This window comes from Podarcis filfolensis (genome assembly GCF_964270895.1).
Source record: "Podarcis filfolensis genome assembly, chromosome: 2".
NCBI lineage: Eukaryota > Metazoa > Chordata > Lepidosauria > Squamata > Lacertidae > Podarcis > Podarcis filfolensis.
The window spans coordinates 72,616,337-72,639,434 of record NC_139605.1 but is presented as its reverse complement, the minus strand read 5'-3'; the positions used below and the strand labels follow the sequence as shown (position 1 = coordinate 72,639,434).

Genomic DNA, 23,098 nt, shown 5'->3' with positions numbered 1-23,098 from the left:
AGGAAAGCCTTGAATGTATTCCAGAAAGACAACCGAGATGGTGCTTGCCTAATACAGAAAGTTGCAAAGGGTAGGTGTCATTACAGTAAGTGCCTGACTTTTACATCATGTGGAAGATGCCTCCTGATGGTATCTGCAAGAGGCATATGAAACTGCAGACTTTGAATGCTTCATGTATTCACAATCTATTTGGGCATCTTCTTCATAGATCTTGTGAGCAGACACATCCTGAGATTATTTTACAAGAGAATTTAAATAGCATCAAACAGTTCCCAAATTATGCCCAGCCTTCTTAATGCTGCAGATCTAAAAATTGTATTTTTAAAATAGGCATTGACATGATACTACTGGAAGTCCCCCCCCCCACCTAGTTTAGGCTGAATTATTTATGTGTCCTTTTACAGAAGGAAGAGCTGCTTCTAGGTAATGCACCAAGTAGACTATATGAGACCGCAAGATACACAAAACCAATGGGAATTGTATCAAATTTATCTGCCCAGCAAATTTTGCTGCCCAGATGAGATACCATTTTATCAGCAAAAACATGATTGTAGCAAACAAAAAGCCCCCAATGAATGGGCAGATGAAACTTTTATTTGTGTCTAAATGGGTATGCTGTATTTTTTCCCCAAAAAGCCCTAAAATTTTAATTTACTGATGTTCGATTAAATGACCAAGAAACATTTATGCTGCTTATGCCTTTTGGCAAACTGTGCATCACTTTGGCCTTACTATAATTGATTAAAGTTTCCAAATTTGGAAAGTAGCCTTGCCATACTTGAGATAATGAGCTGTATCAGCTGCAAAAAGAAGCACTGGGATTTTTTGATCACCAATGGAGGGGAGGGAGAGAGAGAAGAAAGCTCCTGAACTGCATCATTTGTGCAAAGTTTAAACAACAGGTGTTAAAATACAGCCTTGCTTTACTCTCTTGATAGAAACATTGGCAGATAGCCCATAAACCAGTTCAAGTTTTCCCATCATTATTAGAATAGAGTTGCTGTATAAGAAACAATCTAGCAAGGTCTTTCATTTTTGCAACCTCCATTTCCCGAAGTTTTGGAAGATATTACTGAGACACAGCATTTTGGATTCTGAAGTTGAAATAATGTAAACTGGTTGACATGAGACCAGCCTTTCGTTTTCTGCAATAAAAAATGTTTCCCCAAATAGCTGAATTAAGTATAATAAACATGTTAGTGTGGGTGGGTGTCAAATCCACACTTTACATATTTCACCATACATTTAAAAGAATCGTAGGTGTACACATTTGAAACATAATGGTGAAATGGCCTTTATCCTGTCACAGCAGGAAGCAGTCATTTGCTATTTTAAATGCATCTATTTTCTGCATACCTACTTCTAGTGTATAGTGAATATATCTCTTCTGAGCTGTCCGCAACCCTGTCCCTTCACAATGAGGATGAGGACCAGTCCTGGAAAGGGCCACACCCTTTTAGTAGGTTATTGCGGGTTTTGCAACTTTATTGGCAACAGAAATTGCTCGGACATTTACTGAAACACATGGAATTGCTGATTTGCAACATACTAGCCATCTCCCAACGGGGTTCTCACCTCACAACCTGTTATAAATATGCACCATATCCACATCCCAGATTTAATTCCGAAGATACGGTTGCCATCTCTCATCTTGGCCACAGTCCCCCTGATGTAGCAGGCAACGCTATGAGCCTGGCCCACTCCTGGTTGTGGGGAGCAGGGTTCTGGATGTACAGCACGGCTAGTGAGGGAGGGGGCAGGATGACAGGATGAGGGAGGGAAGGAATAGGGTGGGCCACTGTTTTCATCTGCATCAGGGGAGTTTAGAGCTACATGCCCTGGTTGAGAGATGGGAAAGACTCTCCTCCCTGCAAGAGAGGGGAGTGGTTGTGGGCGGGAGCCGAGCACCGCCCCTAGCAGGGGGCATTAGCCCCCTGCCTCCACCTCACCTGGCTGGCGCCCACGCCCCCTCGGCAGGCATCCAACCAGGTGCCTGGGAGGGGGCGTGTTTAGCAGCCTTTTGCTGCGGTGCCAGCCTCTCCCCGGCCTCATTCTTCGTCGTCTCACCGTGAGTCACCCACCCTCCACTCCCTTGAGTTAGGGCTTAGGTCATCGGCCTTGCTATGGACCTTAGGTTGGTCGCCCTGGTTGTCTAGGGGGCCTGGTAGGGGTTTTTCCAGTTGGCATTAGGCTTTTTGGTTTTTTCACCTACCTCGTAGCAATCGTCACAACTTTTGTGGTATTGGTGAGTAGGTTAGGCATTGGAATAATGTGTTGTGGTGTGTCAAAGAGCTAGGTGTGGCCATCGCCTATGCCTTCAATTTAGGGGTATTCCGTTAAAGGAAACTGGCGTCGTGTATTTCTGTCCGATGCCTGCTTGGCGGGAGGCCATGGCACGACCCCCGGTGACATCAGGGGAGAGCCTATAGTTGGATTAGCATCAACAGGCTCCACCTACTGGTGAATATTAACCTTATAAACGTGTCCTTGTGTATTTCTTTCCACACTGCGGGGTCGGGTCCTCGAACCACAACTGTCTCCCAAGTTAAATGTGAGGTATGAATCTACTTGCTTTCTGAAGTCATCTGATGAATCCCCTTTTTTTGTACTACAGTGGTACCTCGGTGTTACATACGCTTCAGGTTACATAAGCTTCAGGTTACATATGCTTCAAGTTACAGACTCCACTAACCCAGAAATAGTACCTCGGGTTAAGAACTTTGCTTCAGGATGAGAACAGAAATTGTGCTCCGGCGGCGCAGTGGCAGCAGGAGGACCCATTAGCTAAAGTGGTGCTTCAGGTTAAGAACAGTTTCAGGTTAAGAACGGACCTCTGGAATGAATTAAGTACTTAACCCGAGGTACCACTGTATTTCTATGTGTACTGTTAAGTAGCCTGGTGGCTCCTTGGTGACGCCTGGAAACAAGGATGCTGGAAGTGGTCAAATGTGGCATGGCTCCAGAGTACGATCCAAAGGCACATGATGCAGCAACTTTGCTGAAGCTAAGCAAATCTGGGTATGGTCAATACTTTGAGGGGAGACTGTTCGCAAACTCGGGGAATATAATTAACGATAATAAGAATGGTGGTTCCTACTTTTATTTTTGTGCTAATACTGCATTTGCTTTTATTTGGTCTCCAAAGCTGATTACCAGGTGGGGTGGAGCCCCTGTTGGTGTGTTTGGACTGCTCTAACATCCCTGCCCCTTTCCCTCTTGGTAAGCAACAGAAACTCACTAGCCAGGAACCTAGCCCAGTCGCTCTGCCCTAGCCAGCCAATTAATTCTGTATCCCCTCCTAAGGTAACTTTGGGGGTGTTATGTACTGAGTTGAATAGGATCCAAAAAGCAGCAGTCTGATTGGTCCTAGAACAATGCAGCAGTATGATTGGTCCGCAGGAGCCACCCAATCCAGCTCCAGGTGGAAGTGAATCCGCAACCTGATTGGCCTACAGGAGAATCCCAGAATTAGCCAATCACGTGCGCCCATTGTGTAAATAATGTATATAAAGCAGATATTTTGGGGAAACTTTCCTTCCTCACTGCTATGAGCTGAATAAAGAGCATGAAATCCACACTCGACTCTGAGTATATTTCAGGGGGGAAAGGAAAGTATGTCAGAAAGAGAGTGCATCAGATGGCTCTTGTTACCCTGTGAAGTATCAGGACTGGGTTGAATATGTGCAAATGCTTTCAGCAGGAGCTGTTTTTCCTGCAGGTTAAAGCTTGTCCTTTTCGTCAGCTTTGGAATGGAAGCTGAAAACTGAATTTGTTTAGACTGCCTTCCTAAAGCTAGAATTTAGATAGTGAGGAGGCATGTGCAGCATAATGGGTTAGAACACTGCACATTTCTCTGCATAGCACATCCCATGCCGAAAATTTTCCATCCCTTACAAACTGTTATAACGCAAGAAAACCATCCTCCTCTTGTGATTTTTAGGTGACAAAATGTCCATTTTATTCCTGATTGTGTGTGCCTGCTCTCGTTTTGGGAATGGAAGCAGAATAGATCTCCCCATTGCTTCAAAACGGATTGGTTGATAGAAAATTGGCTGCCCAGCAAATGCCTATGAGGCGATTCCTCAGCTGTTCTTTATTCAGTGTCATGAAAGCCAGCTCAGACAACAGTCCAAAAGGCCCATTGCCTGCCTACAGGAAATTGGGAGACAAATAATGGCCTCAGAAGGGAGAGCAGAGCAGAAAACATTGACATCTCTTCTTCTCAGTAAAATAAGCCAATTCAGTCCGTCAGTATGAAAAACGTCTGCAATGAAGCTCTGTATGCAGCTGCCTTTTGCAGGATATATATATATATATATATATATATATATATATATATATATATCACATTCAAGTGGCTTAGTTGTAAATACCTTTCATCTTATACCACTGCAATATGATAGAATTATTATCTGTGGGTAACCAAGGTAGTATTAACATTTATTTCATGTTAAGCAGGTTGTGGAAGTGGCCGTTTTTTGCCCATCACGTAAGTGTGTTGTGTTCTCTGGCTTTTAGTACTCAAAGGAAACCACCCACCATCTCTCTGCACATGAAATTAACAGTGTTGCACTCCCTCTGCTGGGCCTTCTGAATAATTCTATTACTGCTTTTTCCAGTGGTACGTGCAGCTGCCGTACACCAGGTGACTCTTGTACATAGAATAGAATAATAGAATAATAGAATCATAGAATCATAGAATCATAGAGTTGGAAGAGACCACAAGGGCCATCGAGTCCAACCCCCTGCCAAGCAGGAAACACCATCAGAGCACTCCTGACATATGGTTGTCAAGCCTCTGCTTAAAGACCTCCAAAGAAGGAGACTCCACCACACTCCTTGGCAGCAAATTCCACTGTCGAACAGCTCTTACTGTCAGGAAGTTCTTCCTAATGTTTAGGTGGAATCTTCTTTCTTGTAGTTTGGATCCATTGCTCCGTGTCCGCTTCTCTGGAGCAGCAGAAAACAACCTTTCTCCCTCCTCTATGTGACATCCTTTTATATATTTGAACATGGCTATCATATCACCCCTAACCTCCTCTTCTCCAGGCTAAACATGCCCAGCTCCCTTAGCCGTTCCTCATAAGGCATCGTTTCCAGGCCTTTGACCATTTTGGTTGCCCTCCTCTGGACACGTTCCAGTTTGTCAGTGTCCTTCTTGAACTCTGGTGCCCAGAACTGGACACAGTACTCCAGGTGAGGTCTGACCAGAGCAGAATACAGTGGCACTATTACTTCCCTTGATCTAGATGCTATACTCCTATTGATGCAGCCCAGAATTGCCTTGGCTTTTTTAGCTGCCGCGTCACACTGTTGGCTCATGTCAAGTTTGTGGTCAACCAAGACTCCTAGATCCTTTTCACATGTAGTGCTCTCAAGCCAGGTGTCACCCATCTTGTATTTGTGCCTCTCATTTTTTTTGCCCAAGTGCAATACTTTACATTTCTCCCTGTTAAAATAAATCTTGTTTGTTTTGGCCCAGTTCTCTAATCTGTCAAGGTCGTTTTAGCAGATAATTGTCTACTCTGAGTTGCAGTGCTTTTCTCATCACTTTTGCTCAATCCTTTTTAACTGGAGCTCCCAGGTGATGAATGGACTGTGCCTTGTAGGGCTCTCTGCTGTTCATAGGCAATGTCTGCATAGCAAGCTTTCAGAAAGATTTAGTGGCCATAGAAGCTTCTTAATAACCAATGCATTTTAGTTCTGGACATTCCCATGCTCTTTTGAAATCTATCACCTTTTGGGGGAAAAGGTCTGCAATTTCAAAAAGCAAAAAGCAGGCAAAGGGCAGGACTGCCCCATCATCCATGTTATCCATGTGGGTCCCAGTGGGTCATTTGGTTCACAGGACTGTTGTACAATGAAGTTTCACAAGCTATTTGTGTCCTGATGATCAGGTCCATATTATATATGAGAGCTATAAGCAAGCAAGCAGCAGACATGGGGGCATAACCAGGGAAGAGAAACAATTCTGTGGAGGGCAAGTTTACACATCAAATTCTTCCGCATGACTACATGTGTCGGTGCAAGACCACAAAACGTCAGTGTGAACTCGGCTGTACATGCTGATAATTGTGTTTGCATTTCCTCCAAAATCTGTGATCGCAGAAACAGTTGCCCAGAACCTTGCATGCACATTCTGATAAGTTCACACTCATCCTTTTTTAATCAAGTACTTGTGAACTGGCCCTTAGTCCCAAGCCCTAATTACAAATGCTTCTGGAACAGCATATGCTGGATAAATTCCAGTTGCAGATGTAAGCATTATGTCCCTTCTGGACTCATTGTGAATCTTGCTTTGCAAGGATATATATTCTCTTTGAGAGTGACACACATAACCTTTGCTGGAAATAAAATATACCTTGCTGACATGCCTGGGGCATATCCAGATGGCCCTTAAATGGGAAGTTAGTCTTTCACAAGCTGGAGAATCACCTTCTCCAAAAGTCCTCTGGAGTCTGGATCCAAGGAGCCTTTTGGGATGACTGCTCACGTGTTCATGTGTGCATGAGTGCAATCTTGATTTCCTGCTCTGGTTCCAGCATCTCACACCACATTAAAGGCTACTCCCATATATACCCTACATTTTGGGAACAGCTTGTTGAACAGGGTGGGGGCCACAGTGAGAGCAACAGGGGCTCTGACAGTTTCCTGGAGAAGTAGGCACTCCTGTTGTGGCACTTTATTCTTGATCAGCACCTCTCAAAGATGTGCGAGAGTTTTGTCACTGCAAAGGGTAGCCTCAGTTGCCATCAAGGTGTCTCCAGATACTAGCTCTAAAGGTGGATAATCTGTTCTGCCTTTGTATTATAGCTGACTGAAGTAATTCTGCTATGACTCAACAGCAGATTTTCCTTCCTACACGTCACAAATATCATAAACTTGAGAGCTTCGCTTGTAACTGGGTTTGAGCCATGCTTAAAAACAACAGCCCAATAACCTTCACTAAGGGAATATAAAAGTTCCATGGTGGTTATGCAGGCTGAAATCACAACTTGGCTCCTGCATGCTTATTAAATACTGGATGTTGCCAGAATTCTATCAAAGCAGACAAGGCAAGTGTGCTTGTTCCAAGGCTGTTGGATTCTTAGGAGAATCTCATAGGACAATAGCATCACTTGAGGGCTTGCAAATTAATCAGTAAATTTGCAAGTGATAGTATTTCCATACTGTTTGGTACCTATATAACAGTACTTGCATCTTTTGGTAGCAAGCTGGTGTTTGAGGTGAGTTGCTTTGGGCACAGCACATAAATTAAAACACACATTTCATTGTTCCCTCCCATTGCTATGAATGTATCACTCATCTCCTTGAAAACCTGCACTGGCTTCTTGCCACAGTCTGCATCAACCTTAAGCTTTAGTCTTTATTCTAAAGCAGGGATGGGGAAATTGTGGCCCTCCAGATGTTTCTGGACTACAGCTCCCATCATCCCTGATCATTGGCTGTGCTGGTTGAGGGAGGGGGTGGGGCTGATGGGAATATCTGAAGTGTCACGCATCCTTGTTTTAAAGCAGGCATGTCCAACAAGTAGATCACTGGTAGATCATTGGCTCCCTCCAAAGAAGCTGAACAACTGTGGCTCCCCTAAAAAAAGCTCAACATTTTACCTGAAAAAAACTCAACAACAACTTTGACCTGAACCCCCAAAAAGGGGTAGATCACTGCTAGTTTTTAACTCTGTGAGTAGATCGCAGTCTCTTGGGAGTTGGCCACCCGTTTTAAAGCATTTCTTCGTTCTGCAAGCAGATGCTAACATTTGCAGTGCTTTTCACATTCTACACTAACTCATCTGATATCACCCCCTTTTCTCATTCTATTGGTTCCAGTTGTAGGGAGCAGCTTGACAGAAACCTTCTTTCTGCCATTAATTGTCAAGGCACAATCTCTCTGTAAATCATTTCCAAGCTCTTTAAGAAATGCTTTACAAAGTCTGCTGCTGACTTGACCCCACACCAGGCCAATGCTCATTTTCCAGCTGATTTGTTTCTTGTCCCACACATTTTGCCTACCTAACGTACACTCTGAACCCTCCAGGATGCTGTTGTCAGCACAGTTCTTAGGGCATACCGTATGCTTGGCATTAAGCACTGTAGTGGCCAAGCAGTATCAGTCTTGTAAAATGTTAGGTAAATCTCTTTTCCTCTGAGAGGGCTAAAAGGGTGTGGCTAATGTGAAATTTGATTCAGTGCCCAGTTACTGGAGGCAAGAGCACCTGGAATGCAGAAGTCAACCAGGACTATAGTTTCTAGGATTGTGATACCTTTTCCATTCATTCAGTATAATAGTCAATAAAAGAACATCCTGTAATCAGACTCACTGGCGTCTTCTCATCAGAGTGCTAAGTTTGTATTGCATAAGAAAAAATATGGGCAACTGGTTTCTTCTCTCACTTGAACTGAATTTTCATTTTGTTAATGTGCAGGCCAGTTTGCACGTCCTACCTGTTTTGCATCACATACATTTTCCTTGGAATGGCTGTTTTGAACAGACTTAAAAATACTGAGAAGTAATTTTATTCTCATTCATTCATTGGTCATTATTTTCTTTTTATGGGCTCTCATTTTTGTTTAATAGATATCTTGAGATTGTGATAGGCCTTTCTTGCTCTGTGGGGAAGCAAATTATCTATCACTCATGGCAAACCATTTTGCTTTGTGTCTGCAAGTTGTGCTTATGCCAGCATGACATTTTACCTGCAACATAAAAATACACTACTGTTCTGGAATACCTAAGGGATGGGCTTGTTACAATAATCCCCACCGTTTCACCAGATTCTCTCTCTCTCTCTCTCTCTCTCTATCTCTCTCTCTCTCTCTCTCTCTCCCTTTTCACCTCTATCTTTGTGTATATGTGTTTTGATAGCTAAGCCTGCCATCTTATGGTTTGTCTCTGAACAACAGTTTGCATCCTTTAATGGAGTTGCATTTTGTTATAGTGAAAACTCCACTGTATTTAAAGGAGGTATTTAACCTGAAAAAAACCTCACACAAATATATGCAGATGCTGTGATTTTAAAAACAGTTAAATAAATAAGACATACCCCTAGTTCCAGGAAATGTTGTGATAGAGCCCATTATCACCTTGTGAAATGCTCCATGTGAAAAGCAATAAATATGGCTTTACAAATAGTCAAAATTGCTTAGCTGAATTCACTGCTGTAAAACGCTACCTTTTACCCAACTGGCACATTTCCCCACCTTGCTCCTTTTTAACTGTCTTTCTTGGAGTACCTTTCTGTAGCCAGTGCAAGACTGAGACAAAATCCAGATGAAATACTGCATAGTATTTCATTTTATTTCTTGCATAGTGAGTATTAAGGAGATGTCTGATGACTTGTGCGTTACAAGCGCACAATTTGTAGAAGGCAGCAAACTGCAATGTGCTCAAGCAAGAATCTTTTCCGTGTGATTATTACCCGGCCTCCTCCCGCCAGTCTTTTGTGGCAATTTAATAGTCATGTTGTGATTCCTCTGTGGCTCAGTGCAATGATCATTCCATTCCTGGTAATCCTCAATCATCATGTGCTTGAAGGGCAAACTAGACAGTTATAGAGAACTGCATGTAACCCTCTGCAGTTCAGGGCCCTTCACAAATCATATGGTCTCAGCACCCTGGCTGATTCTAAAGCTCACAGGCAGCAGCTTCATTAGAGTAGGAAAACTAACGTGGCAGCGCAAGCCTGTTAGTTGGTAGAGTGGGTGTGAATGAGAAGACTGCAGTTATGTTTCTGCAAGGAAGATGTGGGTTAAAAAAAAAATAGTGGGATGTTCTATACAGAAAGTTTGTTTGAAGCAGTGTATGTGAAGCCCCTGTCTGACTTGTGGATTTGGTGAATTATGTAATCTCTGGAGAATGAGATCCTATTTGTGTCAGGCCCCTCCTGCCTCTGCAGCAGCCATTACAGGTCCATTACTGAGGTCCAGCTCCAAGGGCCTTCTGGTGGTTCCCTCACTGTGAGATGTGAGGTTACAGGGAACCAGGCAGAGGACCTTCTCGGTGGTGGAGCCTGCCCTGTTGAACGCCCTCCCATCAGATGTCAAGGAAATGAACTTTTGTCATTTTCATTTCCAGATGTGAAGGAAATCTGAATTTTAGAAGACACCTGAAGGCAGCCCTGATTCCCAGTGCCAACCTGTCTCCCCTTTCCTGTAATAAATCTCAGCCCCCTGAGTACCTACAGAGGTGCTAAGGTGATTCTTACGCTGTTGTTTGCTTATCATACTGGACTGGTTAGAAAAGCAAAAGAGAAACACATTTACTGCAGTCTGGATGCTTCTACTCTAATGGACTTGGTGCAGAGCCTCTATGTTGCTCGCTCAGATAGCTTCTTCTTGACACCCTGAATGTCAGATGATGATGAGCTAAATATAAATACGCGCTTTCTTCACTGCAAGAAGCTGGAATATTTGGACGTTCAATCCCCTCCGTGGAAACAAGTTGCTTACTCACTGCTGCTGCTGCAGTATGAGTCACCCAGGAATATTCTTAGCACAGCCAGATGACAATGGGCTCCCAACAGCCAACCATCCCTGCCAGCTAGCCTGCCCAGTGGCAAGGCATGATGGGAGTTGTAGTCCAAAAATCTTTGGAGGCCAGCTTGGGAAAAGCTGTCTTTAATATGAGTATGTGTGTTCTCATTTTGTGCCCCTCGACCCCAACGCTTAAGGCTGTGCAGTTTTCAGGACCCCCCCCCCCATTCCAGACACATTCCCCCAACCCTCAAAGAATTCTGGGCAATGTAGTTTTCCCTTCACAGAGTTACTCTTCCCAACAACCCTGCACAAACCACAGGGCCCAGGATTCTCTGAGGGGACAGTGCGGGCGCCCCGCTTCTCCTCATTGGCTCACAGCACAACTCCTCCCCGTTTGTATTCCTGACGGGAGAAAGCCCCTTGTCCGAGGCTCCGCTTCCCTCGGGATGAAGGCCAGCTCTGGCCTGGGAAGGGGCAGGTCGCGGCGGGTGGTTTATGTGAACAGTTTCGGCAGCCACCGCTGCGGCAACGTGATTCGTTATGGCGGCGGCCACCTGAGGGACCCGGAGGCCTCCTGCCTCTCGGGCGCGTCTCCCGCTGCCGCGCTCTCGGGCAGAAGAGGCTCTCGGGGTGCAGCCGATCCCTCCGGGGAACGAGGGAGCCCCTGCTTGGGGCTGAAAGCCCCTGGCGAGGCGAGAGCGAAGGGGGTCGGGAGAGGCTGGGAGGAAGGAGGCGAGGCGAAGAGGCCTAGAGCCGAGAGGCTGGTTGGGGTCAAGCCACCGCCGTCGCCACGCGAAGGGCGGAGCAGCAAGGCGGAGGCGGCGGCTGCCAACTCCACAGACTCCGACGGCCAGGAAGAAGCGGGTACGAGCAGAGCGCAGGGCAGGAGGCCGCGTGTCCTCGCCGGTATTGCCTCGTGGTGTTAATGGCGAGGGTTGGCAATCAGTGCCGGATTTACGTATAAGCTAAACAAGCTATAGCTTACAGTCACACTCTTGGCCCTCCCCCTAATTTCACTATTAAAATACTTCTTAATTGCATTTAAGTTCAACAATTACTTTGATAAATTACATATTTTGTTATGCGCAAATGGCTTTAGATACCTAGTAAAGGTAAAGGGACCCCTGACCATTAGGTCCAGTCGTGACTGACTGGGGTTGCGGCACTCATCTCGCTTTATTGGCCGAGGGAGCCGGCATACAGCTTCCGGGTCATGTGGCCAGCATGACTAAGCCGCTTCTGGCGAAGCAGAGCAGTGCACGGAAACACTGTTTACCTTCCCACCGCAGTGGTACCTATTTATCTACTTGCACTTTGAGGTGCTTTCAAACTGCTAGGTTGGCAGGAGCAGGGACCAAGCAACGGGAGCTCATCCCGTTGCAGGGATTCGAACCGCCGACCTTCTGATCGGCAAGTCCTAGGCTCTGTGGTTTAACCCACAGCGCCACCCGCGTCCCTAGATACCTATTAGGTGCATAAATTACCATATAGCATATATTCAACACAAAAAACAGCGGCAATTTGTAGTTAACAAAGGACAGCTGGACATATAAAGGACCGCATTACCTTCAGTAGCTTAGGGCCTCATCAAACCTAAATCTGGCCCTGTTTGCAATACTTGCATATCCCCTTCCATGGTAGTTCTACCTTGGGGTGGTGAGGGTCTCACAATAATCCGGATGAAGGAACTGGTGGGCGGAATCATTTCTTGTCCATTTTGAATGTGGGATTTCCCCTTGCATAGGATTGTGCTCCCTTGAGGAGTGGGAAGTAGTTCTGCTGACTAAGAAGCTGGGCTTGCCTTTTCATTTTATTTCTAACAGCTTGCAATACCAAGCCTTGCCCCGTTAAAATAAATAGAGAGACAGCAACCTCCTGGCCCTCAGGTTTTTGTTTTTTTTAAAGTTTCTTCATGTGTCAATGCAAGACTGGTTGCCAGTTTGTTGTCAGGCCCGTTTCAAGATGCATTTAAACACATTAGTGTCTAAATGACTTAGGCCCCAAATATCCAAAAGAACGCTCTATTCCTGCCAACCTGAGTTGTTAAGATCTGCAGAGGGGGCTCCTTTGGTAGTTTTACTAACCTGTGGATAATGAGCTTTCTCTGTGACAGTCCCTAACTTGTGGAACTCACTGCAGAGGTTTTTCTCCAACATCTTCATTTTACAGCTATGAAGCCTTCTCTGTATGTTGAAGATCCATCCCCTACTCTGACCTTTGACAGGTTGTTGGTTTTTTTGGTGGGGGGGGGGCGGATCTGGCTCTGGTTGATTTTATAGATTTCCATTTGGAATGGCTTTACATCTTTACATAAATGTAATTTTAATGGTTTTGTCTGTTTTTATAACTATATTATATTATTATAGCCTGCCTTTGGACCTTAAGGTGAAAGAAGGGGGGAAAGCTTTTATAAATAAATAAATAGACAAACAAACAAACAAACAAACAAACAAACACAAGGGCCAGAAACTAGTATGACTTTCCTTGTTTACACAATTTTTTTCAACAGGACTTTTGTCTCCATCTGGTGCATTTAATATGTTCCTCTTGTCACCGTAACACTAGCAGGAGAACCTGCACCTGCTGAAATTCTCCCTGAGAAATACATGTATTCTATCTTACTGACTCTACACACTCTAATTCAATTTGGTTTAAATTTATTTCTAAAATAATGGATGGCATTCAGCATCAAGCTATGACGTCACTGCAAGCATATCTGCTTGCCAGATGGAACAGTCTCCCATCTTTTTCCCCGTGCATTGTTCTGAGGGTTTTCCCCGACCCTCTAGAACAGATTTGGGGAAGACGTGATGTACTAGGCTAGTAGTCTTAGTCAATCATTTCACTATTAAGGAGTATATCGTGATTTAAATTAATTATTTTTCAGAACGTAATACAATGTCTACAAATGCTGGAAAATCATTCACTTATAAAAATTTAATTGTTTGATATATATATATCCCCTCAGAAATAGTTTCCATTAAGTTCATTGGGGCTTGCTCCCAGGTAAGCAGATATAGGATTGCAGCAACTTTATTTGCATACAGGGGCATCTTGCCCATAGAGGCAAGTGGTGAGGGGTGCCAGGGTGCCAAGTTCTGGAGGGCGTCAGGGAAGAGGCAGGCTGGACGCAGCACCTCCCGGCATCAGCTCGCCGCCCTTGCCTGCCTTGCTGAAGCAGTGCCACGCCCAGAGCCTCCGCCTCTTCCCCGCCGGAGGAACCACCCTCCAGCCTGCCTCCTCCAGCCCCGCAAAGCTGCCGGCAGCGCAGTAAAAAGGTTGGCAACTCTGGGAAACCGGGGGGGGGGGGGGCGGCGCTGGAGGGATCTTTGCAGCACCGCGCTGGATATACTTAAGATGGCCCTGTTTGCATAGTCCTGCAGGTAGGAGGGCAAACCCATCCAAAGATTCCCTCTAGCCCCTGAAGAACAAGAACCTTAACGGTAGTTCTAATGATATTTTTCGGCACATCTAAAGACATTAGAAACCCTCCCCCCATTTGTACTGCAGTAAAAAGCCTTTCTCACAGCAGCAGCAGGAAACATATTGAATTCTTCCCCCTGCCCCCACTTCTGATTGCCATCTTGCCTTCGTTTCCAGCTACTATCTGAAGAACAAGATGAGCTTCGTAATGCAGCATTATGCTGTACCCTCTGCAAGGCTGACATTCATGCTTTGAAGTGATATGAAATATTGATCTTTCAAAGTGGTTTGTGAGAGATTGGCTCCTATACTTGCACCATGATTGCAAGGGAAGGTGGGGGAAAATAAGATTTTAATTAGAGCTACATGATCTGATTTAAATCTGTGATGTCTCACAGCCACATGTTAGCAGTTTGATATTAGTAGCTGAAACAAACACAGTGGCAAATAAAATCCAACTCTTTTAATAGGTGGCTGCAAGGAAACTCAAGGAGATGCATTTGAATTTCCTCCTTCCCGGGAAGTTGATAACAGTGAGATCAGGCATCAAAAGAAAGAGGTAGAACATCAGCACCATGGCACTAGAAATAAAAAATGAAGATGCTTTGCAGTCCGTTCCAGAACTGGTTAGCCATTACAGCATTCTTTGAAGCTGTCCCCTACCCAATTGGGCCCTGCTAAGGTGTAATATGAGAGTGGTTCTCTATGGAGGATGAGGCTTTATTGTTCTATACACTGAGTGTTGCTTCAGAAGAGGATAATATGTTAAGAAAGCAGATTATGTTCTCAGTTGTGGGTGAATTTAAAATACTGAAGAGAGTGATAAGATGAAGAAGAGAGTGATAAGATGTCAGGGTTTAAGATTGCCTAGAAATTATTTTGGTGAATTGGAAGTGCCTTTCTCTAATCCCAGATGTGATTAATTAGCAGTGAAGGGAAAGTACTCTGCCCATGCTCAACAGCACTCACATCCCATTTCTCATGTTGCAGAATTACGCCCAGGCACTAAAAACAGTTGGGTGGGTGGGACTAAGATCAGGCTCAAATTAAGCACATGTTTCTCTTGTCTTATTGTAGCATATTTCTTTGATTGTGGGGTGAAATGAAGGGGTGGGGTTGGGGAGAAACACTCATGATTTTATATGCCTGTTTGACTTGTTTTTCCCGGTCCACCACTACCATGTGGCCCCTTGAAGGTTGGTCTTGTGGGAATGTGACTCGGGTTGAAAAATGTTCCTCACCTCTGGAATAAAGGGGGGTGGAATGTGAAAGTTGGATTAAATGACAATTAAATGCAAAATGTACAGTCTGACATTTTGGTTGAGTCTAACTGTATACCAAATAAGCACAGCGACTATTCACAGCAGCTGTAATGGCTGATTACACAATCAGTTTTATATCCATTCACCCTGACCCACAGATTCTCACATGTAGCAGTGGGATGCCTGTCATCATGCATGATAATCTCCATATGATCATCTGATACGGTGATAGTTGGTGCAGTTTTGCTGAGGAGGGCAAGATTCTAGAAGGGCAAGTATGTTTAGAAAAGAAGGATCAGCTTTAAAAGTTTGGAAAATACAATGGTCATCCAATTTTTTAATTATAAATTTATATCCCACCTTTCCTCCCAAAGGATGGGAAGCAATATATAAGGATATATTGATTGGAAAAGAGACTAGAGTCTATATTAGTAGAAAGCCACATTTCATTCTGTATCATAAATGCGATTCTGTGCTCTCTGAAAAGTTCACCTAGTGCCTGAGGATAAAACCAGACATGTTTGTTAAATTGACAACTGATTAATAGTTTTATTATGTGTAAAGTAATCAACTCAGATTTAATTTATTCAAATGTCACTGATCCATGATTTAAAATAATGAGGAAAACTACTTCCTTTAAAGGAATATTTTAACATCTTGTTATATGGTTTACCTATTCAATATTTTGCAAGAAGGACAAGGAATTTACCTTATAATTCAGCATTAGAAGTAAGGCTAACTCGTAGTCTCTCTTATTATCATTAGGCTTCTGCCACTTTCATTGATGTGATTCAAATTGTGTAATTGAATGTATCACAGAGTAGTAATTTTAACTGTGTTAGCATGTTTTTGAATGTACATGAATTACATTTTCAGCTTGATGTCAGTGCCAGTTTCTACTTTAGTTGCATTGGTTATAAGAAGTGTTTTGTTTTACCACTATGAGCTGATTTATGATCTGTATTCTTAACATGTACACACAATGCACATGTTAAACTGTGAAGGAGGCGAACACATTTCATTTGGAACATATACCCATGTGCCTAGAGGCACCAGGGGCTCTTTGTGAAATATACACATATGTGTGAAATAATGTGTGTGACTGTGAGACTATATATGTATATCTGTCTATGGCTGTGGCTGCTTGTTAAACAATCTGCTGCTTCATGTGAGAAGGTGCTGCACAGTCCACACCACCTTCTGTGATCTGTATGCATAAACTTTTTTCATGCAAAATCTTCCATCTCATTAAATTCCAAAAAACCCCCACTGTTAAATAAATACAAGTTCTGGCATGATTTGTCTACATACAATATTTTTGTTGACTGCTTCCCACTGGTATGGCATATACCATTGATTATGGATCCTTTCTCTCTTATTCCATTGCTGCTCTGCAACTTGACACAGATAATTTTGTGTGACATTTTAGTAGAAGCCAAACTATGCTATGTCGTTCGGTCTGTGTATTTGCTGCCTCCAGAGAGTTCAAGGTGGTGTAAATGGGATTCTCTCTTTGTCCTTGCTACAACCTGGTAGGCTTGGTTAGTGAGAGAGTGACTAGCCCAAGTTTCTTTCCTCAATAGGGAGCTGAACTTGAATCTCATCCTCCTAGTCAAAACTTACAGCCCAATATTACACTCTCTTTTTACAGTCCTGGAGCCCTGCTATTCAAGAATTCTGTTTTGTGGTTCCCTTTCCTCTTTTTTTTTTTTTTGCAAACAGCATCACATGTACATGCATGCAAGGGATGCAATTGAACAACCCCAACATTTACTAAGGGGAAAAACCTTTCTGTTGAAATTCTGAAAGAGGAAGCAAATATAAATAGGAAATATGCAAAGATTGGTACTGAAACAAAAAGCAAGTGGGAGTGAAATGCAAGCAGGAATACTGACCTGGAAGGTTAGCAGACAACACAGATACAGTCAATATTGAAATGTCTATACTGTCTGTGTTATTGCTAATCCATGATGTAAAAGCTGGTTCTAAATAGCTCTGGAAAATACTGTTAGGAAAGAGGTTTGCTTCATGGAGGGACAAAGATGAGTCTTTTATCACTCATATACTAGACTTATAACAACACCACACCAGAAGATACAATTCTTAGTGATCAGCATCTAGCTTTGACTATACCTACTGGGGGGTGGGGAACCAGATTTGGAGGTGCTAGCTCATAAGTAACACCAAAAAGTGAAATAATGCATTTTTAGGGTTAGACCTTTTAAAATAAAAGACAATAATGTTTAAGGCCAGTCATTTAACAATGTATATAAACAGGCACTTGTGTTATCTCTTCTCACATTTTAAAAACTCTTATCAATAGGTAAGGCAATGTGGTTCTGTTGACATACCTCACATATCTCTATTTCCAGTCCACAGTCTGGCTTGGAGTGTGTAAAGTAATTTCTAAAATGATAGAAGAAAATGGACACTTTAGAAGCAGATTGCTGTCCTGTAGCGAACTTCCAAGTGAAGGTAGGTAAGAAGTAAGCTTCTTGTGGTACTCTTGACTTCATTACTATGCCCAGAGTGGAAAGTTCTGGTGATATCCAGGCATACATTTCATGAGTATCATCTGGTAAGATGGACTTTACATTCTGTCATGCTAAATAAGATCCACTCCTTTGTTTCCTTGGGATCTGAAAACTGTGGCCCTAATCTAACTAAAGTTAGTTGGGCTTAATGCCCCTGATATAAAAAGGAGAAGGTGGTCATGAATGATTGAGTTTCCACTGATTTGACTGAGACTTGAAGCAGAGATAAGTTTAGTTGGATAGTGTTCTAATTTGAATTGTTTCATGAGGGGCTCCCTATGAAAACTGCTGTGATGCTGCAGTGAGCTGATACAGGACACAATGGATTTCTTCTAAGAAGGAGAGCTCACAATGAAGTACTTTGGGAGCAGATTGCACACATGCCTCAGAATATTTCCAGGCTTCCTCTAATCTTGCAGGCAGAACTCAAACCAACAGTTTGGACAGAGAAAGCCCTAACTGCCCCAGGCTTGCATAGGCACTAGTGCCCCAATACCATCCATAAATTATATTTGAATATAAGAGATAGATACCACTTATTCTTAGTACCTGTTCCACATTTATAAAACACTTCTGGATATTTATCAGAATAATTGTCTGGAAGTAGTATTTTACATGTGTTCTGACATGTGGTGACTGAGGTTTACCTTCTGTATTCATTTTATATTGCTTTAAATAACAATGTCACTCCTTTTCTCTGGAGCCTCTGGGATGGTGTTGAGGGCAGAATTTACAGTTAAACTTCCCTAGCAAAAGAGATACTTGCTACTTTTCCAGGCTTAAACAAGCTATCACAGCTGACACCATCTACCTCTCCTTTCCATACTTTCATTTTACAATGCTATGAATGAGAGATGCACAAACTTCAAGAAGGAATGGGAAAATTTTATTTAAGAAACCACTGTAAGCAGATGAAAACATTAGCAGGATTTTAACACTTGTAATGTAACAAATACTATGGACAATATGGAGAGATGCAAAATATGGATGATGAAATATGCAGTTGAAAATGTTGACAATAGGACCCGTGGAGGGGAGGATGGGAAGTCTGGAGATTCAAAGAAATCTCTATATATGGTTATGTATTTGGCATTGTTATAACCTTTCACTTGTAAAATCAAATAAAAATATTTTTTTTAAAAGAGAGATGCACATAGATGCTGCCATACTCGTTTGATACAAAATCTATCATGAAAATGAGTTTCTTCTGTAAAATTAGAAGATGACTGCCTATAATATATGAGTATTACATAAATAAGTGAGCTTCCAATGAATGCTGGCTATGACTTACACTAATATAATATTAGAATATTTGCGGCCTAATTGAGGCCTGGATGCAAATGAATGATGAATGGATGGATGGAAATGAAGCATGAATTAAAACTGACATTCTATTGATGCAGTTTCCATTAGAGCTTTGTAGCTGCTGCACAATTCAAAGTAACACAATATTATGCTTACAATCATAATTGGAATTTCTGGCTTCACAGTTTAATTAGTTTTAGGAAACAGATTTACCAATCCATTAAGTGTTATGTGTTAAATTTAAAGTGACATATTCTCAGTTTGTCTGCTGAGCTTACATTAATGTCAATAGAGGTCTGCAAATTATGTGAGTATAGAATATGCATTGGTATTTGGAAATAACCATTGGTAGTTTCTGTTAGCAATGTTTTGTATTTCCTTTTGTTGTTCACATTCCATATAACTCCAAATAGCCAAACTTAAATTAGCTAGAATTTCTAATTATCTATTAGGAAAGTCCAATATTGTAGACTGGTTTCAGCTATAGTAGCATCGTTTCAATTACAGTAGCATAAACATTGACAGTACCATGACAGTGATTTTGTGCCAGTGCAGATACTTACTTCCAAATAAAAATACATAAGATTTTACTGTAAGTCACTCTGTGTTCAATGGGGCTTTCTCCAGATAAGTGTGTATAGGATTGCTGCTTCACTATGGGATTAGGGTATTAAAGCAGTATCTAATTTCCTCCGATGAGCTCAGGTAAGTAGTCAAAATTCAACAAGCCATTTAGAATATTAGTAATAGGTCCTTGTGCCCCACTCCTAGACTGAAAGCAAATCCCATGGTTTTGGGTGGCACTTCCAATTCCTATGTGTGTTTACCACTCACTGAACTCCACAGAGTTCACTTCTAAGTAATTGACCAATTTTACTCAGAGTAGCCCTGTTGAAATGAATGGATCCAACTTAATCATGTTCATTAATTACAGTGGGTCTATTCAAAGTAAAACTTAGTTGAATACCACCCAGTGGAATTTACTCCAGGTAAGTGTGTATCAAATTAAACTATGTCCAGTGGGGTTTTTTGGTGGATTTCACTCTCTGAATGTCGTATTATTTATATGTCCCTTCTCTGTTCCTGTATTCCCAAACCACTGCAATACCTGTATGCAAGCAGAGGAACTAATTGGTGGTCTTCGTGACTGAGGGTTCTGTTTGCCCGGTTTACAGCTGCTGCAGCTGTGATTCATAATACTTGAGGTTCCCCTACAGCCTTTTTCTGCCTTGCTTTCTCACTAAATTACAAAAAAGAGTTATAGGGTTTTCCAGAGCATTTGTGTTTTATTTAAAAACAAAAGAAATCCCAAAGCTAACATTCTGTCTTGACAGATATGATCACTTAAAAATGCATCCCTCTTCCACTGGCTTTGACAATAGTAAGCGTGGCCTAGTTGAGAGCTTTGATTGTACGCCAGGAGGAAGGAATGGACATTGGTATTTTTTTCCCTTACTTGTGTTTTCTGATGCCCATTGTTGTTATCATCCATTAGAAATTACATATTGGCAATAATCTTTGGCTATAATTTGCTTCTTTTTGAAAGGCACCATTATGTTACCCTCAGTGCTAATTGTAGTTCATTTTTGCAGAGCTTTAATAGTGGCTCACTTATTAAACTCTATTTAGCTGAAAGCACTTGATTCGAATGCCTTCTTTCTAATTAGCAGATTTTGCACAATATTGCACTAAGGAGATAAGTCTCCTATTGATCTGAATTCTTTATCAGATAAGTAGTAAAAATACATTGGAGTAATCACAGTAGGACTGCAAATGCAAAACAACATGTCTGAATCAAGAAGCCTCTGTTTTGCACCAAACAGTTATTGTTTTGCACTTTTGTTTATATAGTAAAAACAAGATTATTAATGCCACATTTTGCTATTTCTGTAAATTGTTTTCTTTAAAAGTGATTATTGCAATTTTAATACCATAGATTGCTTCAGATGAAATGTAATGAGAGTTCCAATACAAATGAAAGCGATATATTTGTTCTCATGAAATTCTTCCACAGGCAGAGATGTAAATGGGAATGTACAAAATGAGACTTCCTGCATTGACACTGTAAGTAAAACTCTGCTTCAATTACATAATGGTGATAGAAAATTATTTAATAAGGGCTACACTTTCACAGAGAGGTAAGCAAAAGTTGTAGAATCAGGGATGACAATGGACCGTATACTTCATATATTTAGCATTGCAAATGTTGATGCTCTTTTTGGAATGCTTCAGTTAACTGTGGTAAAATTCTGTGAGAGTTAATTTATCATTCCAAGTGACATGCATATCATCAACTTATCTCAGGTATATATATGAGAGGCATTTTGATGATGAATTGTCTAGAGGTGGCCCATGAGAAGCTTTGCTTATTGGTAGGAAGGGCATATTTATGTTTTGTAAACTATATTTGCTCTTAGCAGCAACCTTATCTATACACATGATCTCTCTCTAACACTCAGTCTCTCTCTCTCTCTTTGATGTGAGGCTGGAGCGGAATAAGTAGACAGCAGAAACCGCCCCCTCCTCTCCTGAGAATCAGCAGAGAACATCAGCAGATTCTTGGATATGGGAGGGGTGAAATCTCCTCACTTAGTCATGGATATATCTTACTGTGCAATGGCAAAAGCCATACAGAATTTACATTGTTTACTATATTTCTTTGGTCTGCTGCCAAGACAAATATTTTTTTCACCTAGATACTTTGCAGGTTTTGGAGCTAAATATTTTCAAATGTTTGTAAACTGTGGTATCAACGTGATTCAAAAACAATTGAATTAAGTCTAAGGGCAGTATTCAGCTATGTTTTACTCAGAGTAGACCCATGTAAACTAATGAGCATGAATAAGTTAGATCCTAGTTGATTACCACCCCAAGAAATATTGGGTGGAATTCAACATATTGCTAAGGTGATTGTTCTTTCAGAACAAGGATTTGTACTTGCCTGGAGGAATGCTCTTCTGGGGAATCTTGTAACCCTCAGCAGCAGGTGTGGGGAGGAGACGGGGGAAACCTTGTGTTGGCTTCTGCTAATGGAATGAGGTATTTGAATCTAGTCCAAATTTTTGGGTTGATATGGGATCCAAACCAGGAGAATAGTCCCTGCTCATAGAATTCTGTGGAAGGAAAATGTTTCTGGTAGGATCCAACTCTTAACATGTAGGAAATATTGGATATGATATTTCCCACACTTCACCTATGCATGCACTATGGTTTGACTATGCTGCAGTTCTTCCTTAATTTGCTCTATATTGTAATTTCATCAGGAACCATCCTAAGAGCTGATGGTTGACAGAACAAAGGAGCCTTCTGTCTATTTGCCCATCTCATCTGGTCAAACTTAACTAGAAACGGCAGTACAGAAACTCCTGAAGTTGTCTAGGCATTGAGCAATTAAGCGGCTGCTTTGCAAAGCAGACTTCTTCCAAAGATAACTATTCCATAAGCCTGTTTATTGTAAACAAGAGATTCATAACCAAAGGTTTTTTTAATCTCCCTTTTCCATTAGGATGAAACCATTTTTGGATGGGTGTAGGAAACAAAGCAACAAGGAAATGAAGATTTACTTCAGGTTTTGCATTTTAGCTGTTTTCCAGTAATCCTTTAACTATACAGGAGAAACAGATTCTTAGCATCAGAGGTACTGGAATACAAATACTATACATGTTATGTGGAACAATTTATGTGTTTTTCATGTAATAGGTTAATTGTAATGTAAGTTTGATTTTGTTTAAATGTGATTAAGCAAATCAGCTTTGCACTTGGGTTTAGGTATTCATAAAGGAATACAATGCAGTATGATTACAATACAATATAATATTTTTAATGTTGATTTTATGTGTATGTACTGTACTAATCAGCTTCTCAGAATAAAGTATGGATCTATGAAGTAAATGTACAGGTCTGGGAGTTTGTATCTCAAAACTGAGTTTAATTCCTGCTTCCATTACACTGTAATGGTGCACCTGAATATTACCTGAATCTCATAATGTATTTCAAAAATATACAGGGTAGTCATCCTCAAGGACAGTGGACTGTGGGTAATACTACAGGGTCATAAGAACAACACATTATGAATTGATGGTGTAGAAGTTGGGATGCA

At 41.8% G+C, this 23,098-nt stretch overlaps 1 protein-coding gene across 2 annotated transcripts; it reads left to right on the top strand.

Annotated features, from left to right (window-relative positions):
- The first annotated feature begins 10,707 nt into the window (after positions 1 to 10,707).
- LOC310752986 (uncharacterized protein C5orf47) lies at positions 10,708 to 22,890 on the top strand. 2 transcript variants are annotated; one of them, XM_083594189.1, is made up of 5 exons: positions 10,708 to 11,381; positions 14,369 to 14,457; positions 17,533 to 17,635; positions 21,014 to 21,063; positions 22,505 to 22,890. In XM_083594189.1, the coding sequence occupies exons 1-5, from the start codon at positions 10,922 to 10,924 to the stop codon at positions 22,529 to 22,531; spliced, it is 729 nt and encodes a 242-aa protein (XP_083450315.1). In that variant the 5' UTR covers positions 10,708 to 10,921; the 3' UTR covers positions 22,532 to 22,890. The 2 variants fall into 2 exon arrangements, with proteins under 2 accessions (XP_083450315.1, XP_083450316.1); XM_083594190.1 differs by having other exon boundaries at positions 10,730 to 11,339.
- The last annotated feature ends 208 nt before the right edge of the window (positions 22,891 to 23,098 follow it).

Excerpts from the sequence above, each read along its gene's own strand:
- LOC310752986 (XM_083594189.1), top strand. The coding sequence starts at position 10,922 with ATGAAGGCCAGCTCTGGCCTGGGAAGGGGCAGGTCGCGGCGGGTGGTT. Across the intron at positions 14,458-17,532 it reads TCAGGCATCAAAAGAAAGAG|TCCACAGTCTGGCTTGGAGT; the intron begins GTAGAACATCAG and ends CTCTATTTCCAG. Across the intron at positions 17,636-21,013 it reads TAGCGAACTTCCAAGTGAAG|GCAGAGATGTAAATGGGAAT; the intron begins GTAGGTAAGAAG and ends ATTCTTCCACAG.